Raw genomic sequence first — 10534 nt, 5'->3', positions numbered from 1 at the left:
ACCTCTTCTTGTTTGAGGTGGGCTTATCCTTTGTTCTAAGTCATAAAAACCCCTTCTAACTAACATATCCTTTGCCTCCTTGGTTATCCAGTAAGACTGGCTCAGCAATTCTTTTCTTCTATATCAAAACTTGCTTCCATCTCTATTCCTTCCTCAGCTTCTACATTCAAAAATCTTTCTGCTAAGCATACGTATCTGTGAGACTTTCTTGTCAAATTTTCATCCTTCCCAACATCGAATCAATAAGATTGTGGTGCTTTCTTGTACACAATGTCCTGTTAGGACCAAGAAGAAGCTGCTCCTGCAGTTTGGCTTGTGGCTGTTCCTGCACCATTTGCTCCACACGGCATGACCAAACAAAGTCTATCCTTTGCTTTACTAAGTTTAGGCTACAGCTTCGTGCAAATACATGATAAAAGAGAAGAAATGCCATAAATCCCCTTACATTTTTCCCCTCCCTAGCCAGGGTGCTGCCTGAGGGGGTTCTGGAGATGGACCACATCTCTCTGACAAATACCCTCAGACGGATGTTTCACAGACAAGACAGGTCTCTTACCCACAGCTGGACACACCTGTGAGGAATTGGGTGCCACGGCCTGTCACACACTCGTCAAAGCTTCAGGATCAGTGAAGAAATAGGGACAAACATTGATGTGGTCGCTCATCACGGAAATGAGAAGTGCCCCAAAGCCAATGTCAGTTGAAAAGGGAAATTCATTACAGACTGCTGCAACTGCACTGCTTAGACAGAGCGACCACTGCCTGATACAAGATGGCTGCAGAATGGCACCACTCTGCTGCCCCTACCTCTAAACAGAGAAATATCCATTTCAGTTCCCACAATCGAGTATGTCACGGGTTACTGAGCGCTGCCTACAGCTCTCTGTGTGTGTATGTCTGTAAAGAACCAAACATGGACTGAATTATCTGCATATCCACAGAGCAGGAGCTCTGCTCCCAGTGGAGTCCCGGAGTTTTCTCAGCAGGCCTTGGCAGCCAGTGCTGAGCCAACGTGTGGCTCTGCTGCCATCCCAAATCTGCGCTCCCTGTGCCCAGCCTGAGTGCAGGTGGGGCATGTGCTGGGCGTGGCCGGAGATTTCCATGGCCCAAATCCTGCAGCATTTCCATCTGCTCATGGCTTGGGGTAGCACAAATCACAAAACCCCCATCGCAGCTGACAAATGGCATTTCTTGCAGATTGCCACACTGCTGATGGACAAACACACGATGTAGCTGCTGCTCTCTGTGAAGAGAGCTGCGGCTACAACTCACGAGAATCAATTTCCATTGAAAAACATAATTTATTTCAAATTGCTGCACCCGTGCTGACAATACAGAACTACACAAATCTCAATTTGGATTAAGAACAAGAATTTATTAGATTACTACAACCAGTCTATGTAAAAATATAAAAATACCAACTTCAGTTAACAAAACCTAATTTATTGCCAGCCTCTACAACTCACTAGATACAAAGATCAATTAGGACTTTAACAACCTAATTTATTACATATTACTACAAGTGTACAGCCCATATAGAAATACAAAAATATGCATTCCCTTGTAGGGGTGCATTAGTTTTAAGTTGGTTTATTCCTGTACCCCCCATTCCTGTTATGGTTTTGCCCGGGCTCTCTCTCTCTCCCCCTCTCCTTGATTGTCCCGTCAGTTACGAGTTATCTCTCCTAATCCCTCCCTGGCTGCCTGTCTGTTATTCAGTGTCCATACCCTTCCATCCAGAACCTTCTGTCTTGGACACTGAGTGATTGGACCAGAGGTCAGGGTTCAACCCTCAGTTTATTCCCACTGGAGATCCAAGATGTTTGTTACGCGTTATTCCCTCCTCTCAAAAATTTAGATTGGTCATTGTATTCTGTTTATAAGGCCCTGCCGGGCAAGCATTTTTGTCCGCGCCCGACGCACTTTCAATAAACCCTCCCGTTTTCCCTGTCGGCGCGGTCCGGTCTTTCTCCTGTGGGTCGCAGCCCAGCTCCTCTTCCAACGGCTCTGGGGGTTCTCGCCCTTCTGAAGGCATTCAGCCTTAAGCACTCTCCCTAGGAAGTCTCCCAGGGGGAGAGTGCCCTTCCCCCCTCAGTGCTGCCGGCGGCGCGGCCGGAGCGTGCCCGGGAGTCAGAGTCTTAGAGGCTAGCTGTCGCCGCTGCATTCCCTCCCCAAGGAACCTTGTACCAAGAACCTTATCGATACAACTGTACAACTATATGACTCCATACATGTTTAAATAGTACTAAACACACACACACAGAAATATTTATATATATAAAAAATATATATTGTTATATATATAAATACCTATATAACAATCTACATATGTAAACAGAAATTAAATATTACATAATATACACTATATATATGAATAGATATATTACAGAAAGAAAAGGGACCCCAGCTGCCCCATCTTCAAAGCCTCTCCTGCGGCCTCTTCCTCCCGGGCAGAGCAGCTCTCCTGCACAGGGACAGCAGATGGGACATCTGGGAAGCAAAGGGAACACTCAGTCAGTAGGGGCACGTTTCCCTTGGCAGCAGCTGCACTTCCATCAGGGAAGAGGAAATGTCAGAACCTCCCCAGGAGGGTCAGAAAGAGAAAGCAGCCGAGCGGGTCGGGCTGTGGTGAGCGCAGCCGCGGCGGGACCGTCCCGCAGCCCCGGCAGCCCAGCAGAGCCGGCACAGATCCCGGGCCCTGCCGGCACAGCTGCCTTGCCCAAGGACAGCCCCTGTGCCCACGGCCACAGCCCATGCCAGCCTCAGCCCCACCCTGCCTCCCCGGCCCTGGGGCCTCACCCGGGCTCTCTCCAGGCTGGCAGCAGCAGGGCCTCGCTCCCTGCTCCTGCTGCTGGCCCTCGGCTTCTCCCTGCTGGCTCCCGGCAGTCTCCGGCGGTCCTCGTGGTCTTCATTGCAGCTGTGGCAAAAGTGGAGGTTCTGGAATTGGTTCCAAGGCCTGGCAGAGCTGCAGTCCCGGAGCCCTCTGTGCTCCCTGCTGGCCCCTCCATCCCCTCAGCCCTGCCATGCTCTCGCCAAACCCCCAGCCCCCTTCAGCTTCTCCAGCCCCTCACAGTCCTCTCACCCCCCTCAGTCCCTTCTGACCCATCCCGTCCCCTTAGACCCGCCACCCCCTCAGCCTGTGCCACTTGCCTGTCACCTCAGTGCCACCATGGCCCTGGGCTGCCCCACAGCCCTCAGCCCCAGCAGCAGCTCAGGGTCACCGTCCCTTCAGTGCCACCGCCCCCTCAGCCCCCTCAGCCCCCTCAGTCTCACCGTCCTTCAGCAGCTCCTCAGGGGACAGTGCCTGGGGCCACCGGCAGCTCCCAGCGCTCCAGGGACATCCGGGGCTGGAACTGCTGCTGCGCCCGGCCCGGCCGCCAGCTCGGACCCAGCCCAGGGAGAGGGGACACAGGGGGCACAGGGGGAAAAGCCAGAGGTGAAAAAGGCAGCCGAGGGGGAAAGAGGCAAAAATACTGCCTAGACCTACACTAACATCAATCTATCCATCTAAAAATCCATATAACTCTAACTACATATCGATGCAGATTTATAAATATAAAAATATTAAAAATATATTATTACTCTCTATGTATATAAATGTAAATTTTAAAATCTATAAATGTAACTACATGCACATAAATATAACTCTATCACATCAAAAACTATATATAGATTTAACTGTATAGATGTATATATATATATATATGTTCTCTATAAACCTACAAATATAACTATGTGGATATATAAATAGGATTGTATAAATCAATAAATGTAACTACAAGGATATATAAATAGAACTATGGAAATCTATAAATCTATGTATAAATGGAGGGATTCCACCTGCCCGATGGTCACAGGCTCTCCCTCCGATCCTTTTTCTCACGCAGGGCAGCCCTCCTGGCAAGGTAGATTAGGTGGAAATCTGAGAAGCAAAGGGAACACTGGGTCAATATTGGCCTCTGTGCATCTTTCCTCTTGGAAGTCACTGTCCTTGTGTCAAAGACCGTAAAAGATGGCCTGAAAGGCAGAGTCTCACTTGGCAATTTGAAGCCTGCTCTTTAAAGAGTCAGAATCCATCCAAGCATTCAAAATTTCTGAAGTTTTGAAGAATCCCAATTAAGTCAAAACCCTTGTAGTGCAAAGGGCACCCATGAGAGCTGGAAACACAGGCAGCCCCAGCTGCCACAAAGAAGCCCAGCCTTGTTCTTTCTCTGTGCTGACAGAGAGACCTCAGTCCCCACTGAAATGGCTGAAGCTCAGGGCTGCTGGAAGCTGAGCTATGAATCAGCACCGTTCCCTGCCGTCTGCAACCTGCCCTCTGCAGTGAGCAACAGCTCCTCCAAAACAACCACCAGCTCTGGGATGAACAGCTGGGAGGGAAAGAACTTCCTAGCAGGCCTGCAGGCTGCACCAGCTTTGCTCAAGCATGCAGATCCAAAGTGCTCTATCTCTCCTTTAGTTCTCACTAATTTGGGGTAATTTCAGGTTTTCCTTGAGCTACTGGATTTGTGACTGATGATTTGCTTGGCCTCAGAGCTTCTGCTGCTTGTATTTTTAATGTATCTCACTACACCTACCAGCAGACTGGTACAACATTGATTTAATGCTTGGAGACAAACAGCTCAGACTTCTACACTGACCTTTTCTTGTGGTTTTTTTCTCTCCCTTCAAGAGTCACTCAGTGTTGCCTCCAGAGCACTGACACCCTACAGCAAATTTATCCATGGACATCAGCACAAAACTGGGACACCCGAGTTGGTGACACAACTCCACAAGGTCAGCTTTATTCCCTTCTCCCTTGCCACAGCAGAGGACTCAGTGTCAGAGCCTCTGGAGAAGCGTGGAGGGCAGGGCTCGGGGAGATTGTGCCAGTGCAGGATTTGAACTAAAGGCACCAGGAAGCACCAGCCCTGCAGACAGGAGCTCAACTCTGCTCATCTCCCTTGCTGCCAGAGGCAGGCTCGGAGCAGCCATCTCACACCTCTCTAAACCAAGGGGGACTCTGTCCTTACCAAGCTCTTCGGGCTCCTGGGAATTGTTCCCGCACCTCCTGGTGCCAGGCAAAGCTCCTTCTGCTTCTGCTCTGTCCACAGGCTGCCCTCCTGAAGACTCTGGGGCAACATTAATATTCCCCTTGAAAGAGAAACAGAAAGGAAGAAACCCTTCTCACCAGTTACACCAAACACCTGGTCCAACAACTCCATGCCTCACACTCTTAATCCCTTGTTCCTAACAAGAACTCTGGGCCCCAAAGCCCTTCAAGAGTCAAAACAATTTCACTTCTCAAACACAGTCCAAAAGCTGTCAAAGCTGACAGTGTTGAACGTGGGGGTGACACTGAACACATGGAATGGCTGCTAAGGAAGGAGTCCTGGCACAGAGATTTGCTCCTCCTCCACAACCCTGAGCAAAGCAGTCTCATCCAGGCTGCAGCTTGGCAGGGACTGCGTGGGAACCCACATCTCTTCCCACAGAGCTGCCCAAGAGCAAGGTGACTGAGCTCTGCAACATGGACAGCAAGACTGGCCAGTTTGCCCAGCTGAGGATTTCCCAGATGGAGACTGGGCTGCAGGCACCAGGTTACCCAGAGGACAAGAAAGCTGCAGCTCCAGCCCAGCCCCACACACGGCTCTGGGAGCGCCCACACGCCCGGCAGGGCTCACACAGCAGCAGCAGCAGCTGCAGCCCAGCCCTGCTTTGCCTTGGCCTTCCCACCCAAAAGAGGCACAGCCCACATCTGCTGCTGGAACAGGCACCTCTGGCATGCCCCTCCCTGCACGGGACACTTGGCAATTCTCCAAACACTCTTCTCTTCTTTCTCACCAAACAAAGCCTCTTAGAACCTACAAAGCTTCCACTTCCTCACCACAAACACCCCTGCACGAGGGATTCTTCCCAGGAAAACAGGCACCCAAACCTGACCAACACAGGCTCACACCTCTTCATCCTTATTCAGGGGGAGACTTTTTCATTCCCTCTTCTTTAGGAAGTCTTGTTTCACCAAGCAAATCTTTTCCTGTCCATTCACTGAGCTGAACTCAAGAAGCCTTTGCTTCTCAGCCATGCAACAACATTCACAAGCTCTCAGCTCCCAGCCCTTTTCTTCCCTGTCCAATGCAGTTACCTGAGCAGAGGGAGAAAACATCTCCTCCAGCGTCTCAAGCACCATGTCCAGATCTGGTGGTGGCAATTCCTCTTCCCCAGGAGTATTCCACAGCCAGCTGGGGGCTGTCCATGGTGCAAAACCAGCACTGCCAGCTGGAGTGCTGGGGCCTGAAGTGCCTGGGGTGGCTGCAAGAATCCAAACACATTGGTCAGGCTCCACAATGTGGCTTTGGGACACAGAGCTCTAGTGCTGCCTTGGATCAAACATCACAGGAAGCACAGAGCAACCTCAGTTCCAGAAATGTATTCAGACTTGCCAGGGGATTGGGGGAGTGAGTTCTCCTCTTAAAAAATATTTATCCTAATTCACATGTACACAGATTAAAGCATGGATTGTAAAAGGGATATAGACACACACACACATTTTATAATCACAGCCTTTTGCATCTTCCCAGCAGCTTTGGGATTTGGCTACATTTGGTTTCTCATCACAAAAGACCACAGAAAGTGGATTCACCCAGGAAGAGCCCAGATCTTCAGACACACATGCTGAAATTAAACTGTGAGTTTTTTCTAAAACCAGCCTTGTGGGTGAGGCTGTATTCTGCAGCTCCAACTCTTCTAGGGCAGGCAGAGCTCATTTCAGTGGTTTGGCTTGATTTTCAGGGCAGACAGTCTTAAACCTCTGCAATATCCTCTCACCATCCTAGTCTGGCTTCATTCAAAGAAAGAGGGGAGTGCACCTAACACTGATGACTTGTTAGGCAATATCTTTTGCCTTGCCCTTGTACCCCTACAGAAGGGCTGTCTGGAAAATGCCCAGAACACCCTCCAAATCTGCACCAAGGACAGGAAAAGCTGGCAGAAAATCCTTCTGTTTTCAAGATCCCTCTTCCTAGGCGACTTGACACTTTCTACCCGATTCTCGCTTGAGATCTACCCATGATAGAGCACTGCAGGAAAACTCTTTAAAGGGTCACTAACCAGGACCTGCTTGGAAAGCAAGGGTAGAAACTCTTTCCCTACCTGATGAACTGCAGGCTGGCAAATACTGCTCTGAAGATGTGCAGCTGCTTCCCTCTGGAGAGGCCATGGAAGGGCTGTGATGGTCTATGGGACGCAGAGAAACCGTGAGCTCAGGGCGGCATCTGCAGTCTATGGGAACCAGCGGAATGATGAGCTCACGCTTGAGATGAAATTTGCTGGTGCCTGGTTCCTCTGATGAAACCCCAAGAAATCCAGATGAGGCAAAGACTTTCTTGGGAGATGTCAGGAAAAGGTCAGACTCCTGAGCACCTGCGCTTAGCCTGGAAGGGCCTGGAGGCAGCTGTAAACCCTCAGGTGAGGCAGCAGTGAGGTCCTGGTATGAGAGCACTGTGTAGCAGTGAGGGAAGAAGAAAGGAAGCAAAGAGAAGGCCGCGTCACTATTGGTCTTTGGGTGTGTTTCCTTTGGCAGCAACTGTACTTCTATCAGGAAAGACAAAAGCTCCCATCCTCCCAAACAGGGTGAGAAAGAAAAAAATCCCCACATGTTCTGGGGCTATTCAACTAACAATTCCTTGTCTAATTAGCTCTGCCCTATTCGTTCAACTGTCTGGGAAAACTGTCCCACTGCTGCTCCTTGGCAGAAGGCAACTGCCAGAAACCCAACTGCCCGGTGCTTTCTCCTCTGCTCTACAGGGACAGGAGGCTCCCTCCAGCTGCGCTTGACCGGGACAGGGCTCTGGGCCAGGCAAGGAGCAGCGCCAGCCACGGCGCACGGCTGGGCCAGCTGCAGCCGAGCGGGCCGGGCTGTGGTGAGCGCAGCCGCGGCGGGACCGTCCCGCAGCCCCGGCAGCCCGGCAGAGCCGGCACAGCGCCCGGGCCCTGCCGGCACAGCTGCCTTGCCCAAGGACAGCCCCTGTGCCAGCCGGGGCAGCTGCGCTGAGCAGCCCCAGCACGGGCAGGGCCCACGGCCACAGCCCACGCCAGCCTCCGCGCCCACAGCTCCCACTCTTTCTCACCGGCTCTGGGCGGCTGCCCGGCAGGGAAGGACGCCAGCGGCCGCTCCGTGCGGAGCTGCTGGAAGCGGCTGGGCTGGCGGCTGCGCACCTCCAGCCCCGCTGCCAGCCGCTGCCTGTTGGCCCTGGTCAGGCGCTTGATATGGAGCAGGAGGTCGGGGCGGTCGCGGCGAAAGTTGGGGTTCCTGAAGTGGAGCCAGCCCCCGGCATCGCCGGGCTCAGATGAGCCAACCCGGCTCGGCACCTTGTGGAAGCCGTAGAGGTTGAGCTGCCGCACGAAACTACCGAAGTGCGTGGCTTGGAAGGAGTCCGGCGTCGGCCCCACCCCTTCGCCGCCCCCGTGGGCGTCGCCCGGGCTGAGCAGCTCCCGCTCGAAGAGGGAGCGGTCGACGAGCAGCCCCTGGGCGCGGCTGTCCCAGCGCACGGAGCGGACGCGGGGGCTGTTCACCAGGCGCCACAGCTTGGCGGGGAAGGCGCTGGCGCTGAGCCCGGCGGGCAGCGGCAGCTCCGCCATGGCTCCGATCGCCGCCTGTGGCCGCAACGCCCGCGGCGCAACGGCCGCGGCTGCGCCGGCGGCGCGCGGCCGGAGGGGGGCGCTGCGCTCGCGCCCAGCGCGGCCCCGGCGCGGGCCGGACTTGGCGGGGACGAGCGCGGCAGAGCCGGGGCCGCGGGCACAGCGCGGGCGGGGCGGCTCCCGGCGCTGGCCGGGCTCCGCACGGCACGGCACGGCACGGAAGGGCAGCGCCCGGCACGGCATTTCAGGGCAATGGAAGCCCGTGGCGAAGGCACTGGGAGCAGTTGCGGGCTCTGTCCCCACTGTGCATCCCGTGCCTGGGTCACCATCGGTGACAGAGAGGAAGGACATTGCTCTGGCTTGGCTGGGGAAAGGATGAGAAGGGGGCATTAGAAAACATTCATTTGGTCTCCTTTTCAGCAGACTGGCTCTTTTTATCTCACCATGTCTGCCAGTCTTTGGCAGAGTTGGCACATTTCTCGTGCTTTAGAGTCAGCTACAGCAGCAGGAAGGGGCAGCAGGTTTGTCAGATTGATTTCAAAGCTAAAGTGCTGCCCCATGGATGGATGCTGCTTTATTCAAGGGATTTCTGGCCTGGAGTTGTAGTGAACTCATGCTGGTGTTTTCCCAAACAGTGTTGCCTTTTTCTTTCCTCAGGAATCCCCTCTTCTTCCCCCCATCTGGGGAGAGTTCCAATGCAAATGCCTCCTGCAGCCAGCTCTTGTCACTGTAGACTGACAAAGGAGATTTCACAATGGAGAGAGACTCCCTAGAGCTGCTGTGGAGAGCTGAAGGGGGAAGCTTTGTCCCTCAGCCTTGAAGTCTTGTTGGAGAACTGCTTGTGCTCTGGGGGACGCACAGCTTTTCCAAGCCCTGCAGGTTCATTCCTGAGCTTCCTGACACGCCACAGACTTTGGGGCTGTCATGTTGGAGCACAAATTTCAGTCTGGGAACTTTTGTGACACAGGGAACAGGATTAGCCCTGCAAGGCCAGGCTAGGGCCAAGAGCAGAAGGCCAGCAGTCTGCATTTGCCCCCAGGGAGCCCTCCAGAGCAAGAAGCCACTCCTGGCCAGGGGCTGAGGTGCCCGAAGCTGCCTCCCCGCTGTGCAGCTCTGCAGAGCTCACGCAGCGCCGGGTCCTGGGCAGCTGGGACAGCCCGGCTGCCCTGGAGCACAAGGAGTGTCCCAGAGAGAAGCTGCTGCCCTTTGCTTTGCAACTGTTTCACAGAGTCCTGTCATGAATCCACAGAGTCTGACATGTTTTTCTTTCTTCTCAAAAATGTTACCCAGCTTTTTGAGAAAATTGAGTGATGTAGCTTCTGCTGGTGGTGGTGCTTTTGTCTGCAGGTGAGGGCAGGTGATTTGAACCAAGGACGGAGTCCACTGTTGACATCCTAGCTTTGCCAAGTCAAGAAAATCATTCACAATTGAGCTACTGGTGCTGAGCAGTAGGATTTTTTCCTAGTTTTTGGAAAACTACAACCTTAAGAAACCCAACAGATTTTCCTCCATGAGGATACCAGCAGTAGCATGATACCAGTTTTTTCACCTCTTCTCTGTGTCTTTGGTGCTTTTGAGAGTTCCTCAGTGCCCAGCAGGAATGAAAGGACATGTGATAATGTGATTTAAGAGCTCTGTGTTGTTCCTTGCCACATGAGTGTTCATGACAAGCTGGACAGCCCACTTGTGGCTCTGTCGAGTTAAATTCATCCCAGTTCTGTGCAAACAGCAGCCCTGAAGTGCTGAGGAGAGCAAGGACAGTGGGTGGGTGTGCATGCACACAGCCGGGGCTGACTGCTGTGTGGGCAGAAGGTTTTGGACTGCTGTACATCTTCACTCTCCAGGCTGGAGGAATATATCAAAACTATATGAAATAAAAATATTTATCAAAACATATCAAAATGTATCACACAAC

General features: G+C 52.8%; 1 protein-coding gene and 1 long non-coding RNA gene across 2 annotated transcripts; both read right to left on the bottom strand.

The window, feature by feature from the left end:
- Window positions 1–1354: 1354 nt before the first annotated feature.
- LOC135290585 (uncharacterized) lies at window positions 1355–3043 on the bottom strand. Its single transcript, XR_010353352.1, has 2 exons — window positions 2800–3043; window positions 1355–2490 (listed from the first exon to the last, which is right to left on the bottom strand). It is a non-coding gene; the product is annotated as an uncharacterized LOC135290585 (long non-coding RNA).
- Window positions 3044–3281: 238 nt separating this feature from the next.
- LOC135291222 (uncharacterized) lies at window positions 3282–8862 on the bottom strand. The gene is made up of 5 exons (XM_064405252.1): window positions 8109–8862; window positions 7132–7479; window positions 6125–6291; window positions 5013–5133; window positions 3282–3922 (listed from the first exon to the last, which is right to left on the bottom strand). The coding sequence occupies exons 1-5, from the start codon at window positions 8860–8862 to the stop codon at window positions 3852–3854; spliced, it is 1461 nt and encodes a 486-aa protein (XP_064261322.1). The 3' UTR covers window positions 3282–3851.
- Window positions 8863–10534: the final 1672 nt, after the last annotated feature.

Source organism: Passer domesticus, chromosome Z (assembly GCF_036417665.1).
Source record: "Passer domesticus isolate bPasDom1 chromosome Z, bPasDom1.hap1, whole genome shotgun sequence".
Classification (NCBI taxonomy): Eukaryota; Metazoa; Chordata; class Aves; order Passeriformes; family Passeridae; genus Passer; species Passer domesticus.
This window is presented reverse-complemented; position numbering and strand designations above follow the sequence as displayed.

Excerpts from the sequence above, each read along its gene's own strand:
- LOC135291222 (XM_064405252.1), bottom strand. The coding sequence starts at position 8,862 with ATGCCGTGCCGGGCGCTGCCCTTCCGTGCCGTGCCGTGCCGTGCGGAG. Across the intron at positions 5,134-6,124 it reads TGTTTTCTCCCTCTGCTCAG|GGGAATATTAATGTTGCCCC; the intron begins GTAACTGCATTG and ends TTCTCTTTCAAG. Across the intron at positions 3,923-5,012 it reads CCAGGAGCCCGAAGAGCTTG|ATTTCCACCTAATCTACCTT; the intron begins GTAAGGACAGAG and ends TTTGCTTCTCAG.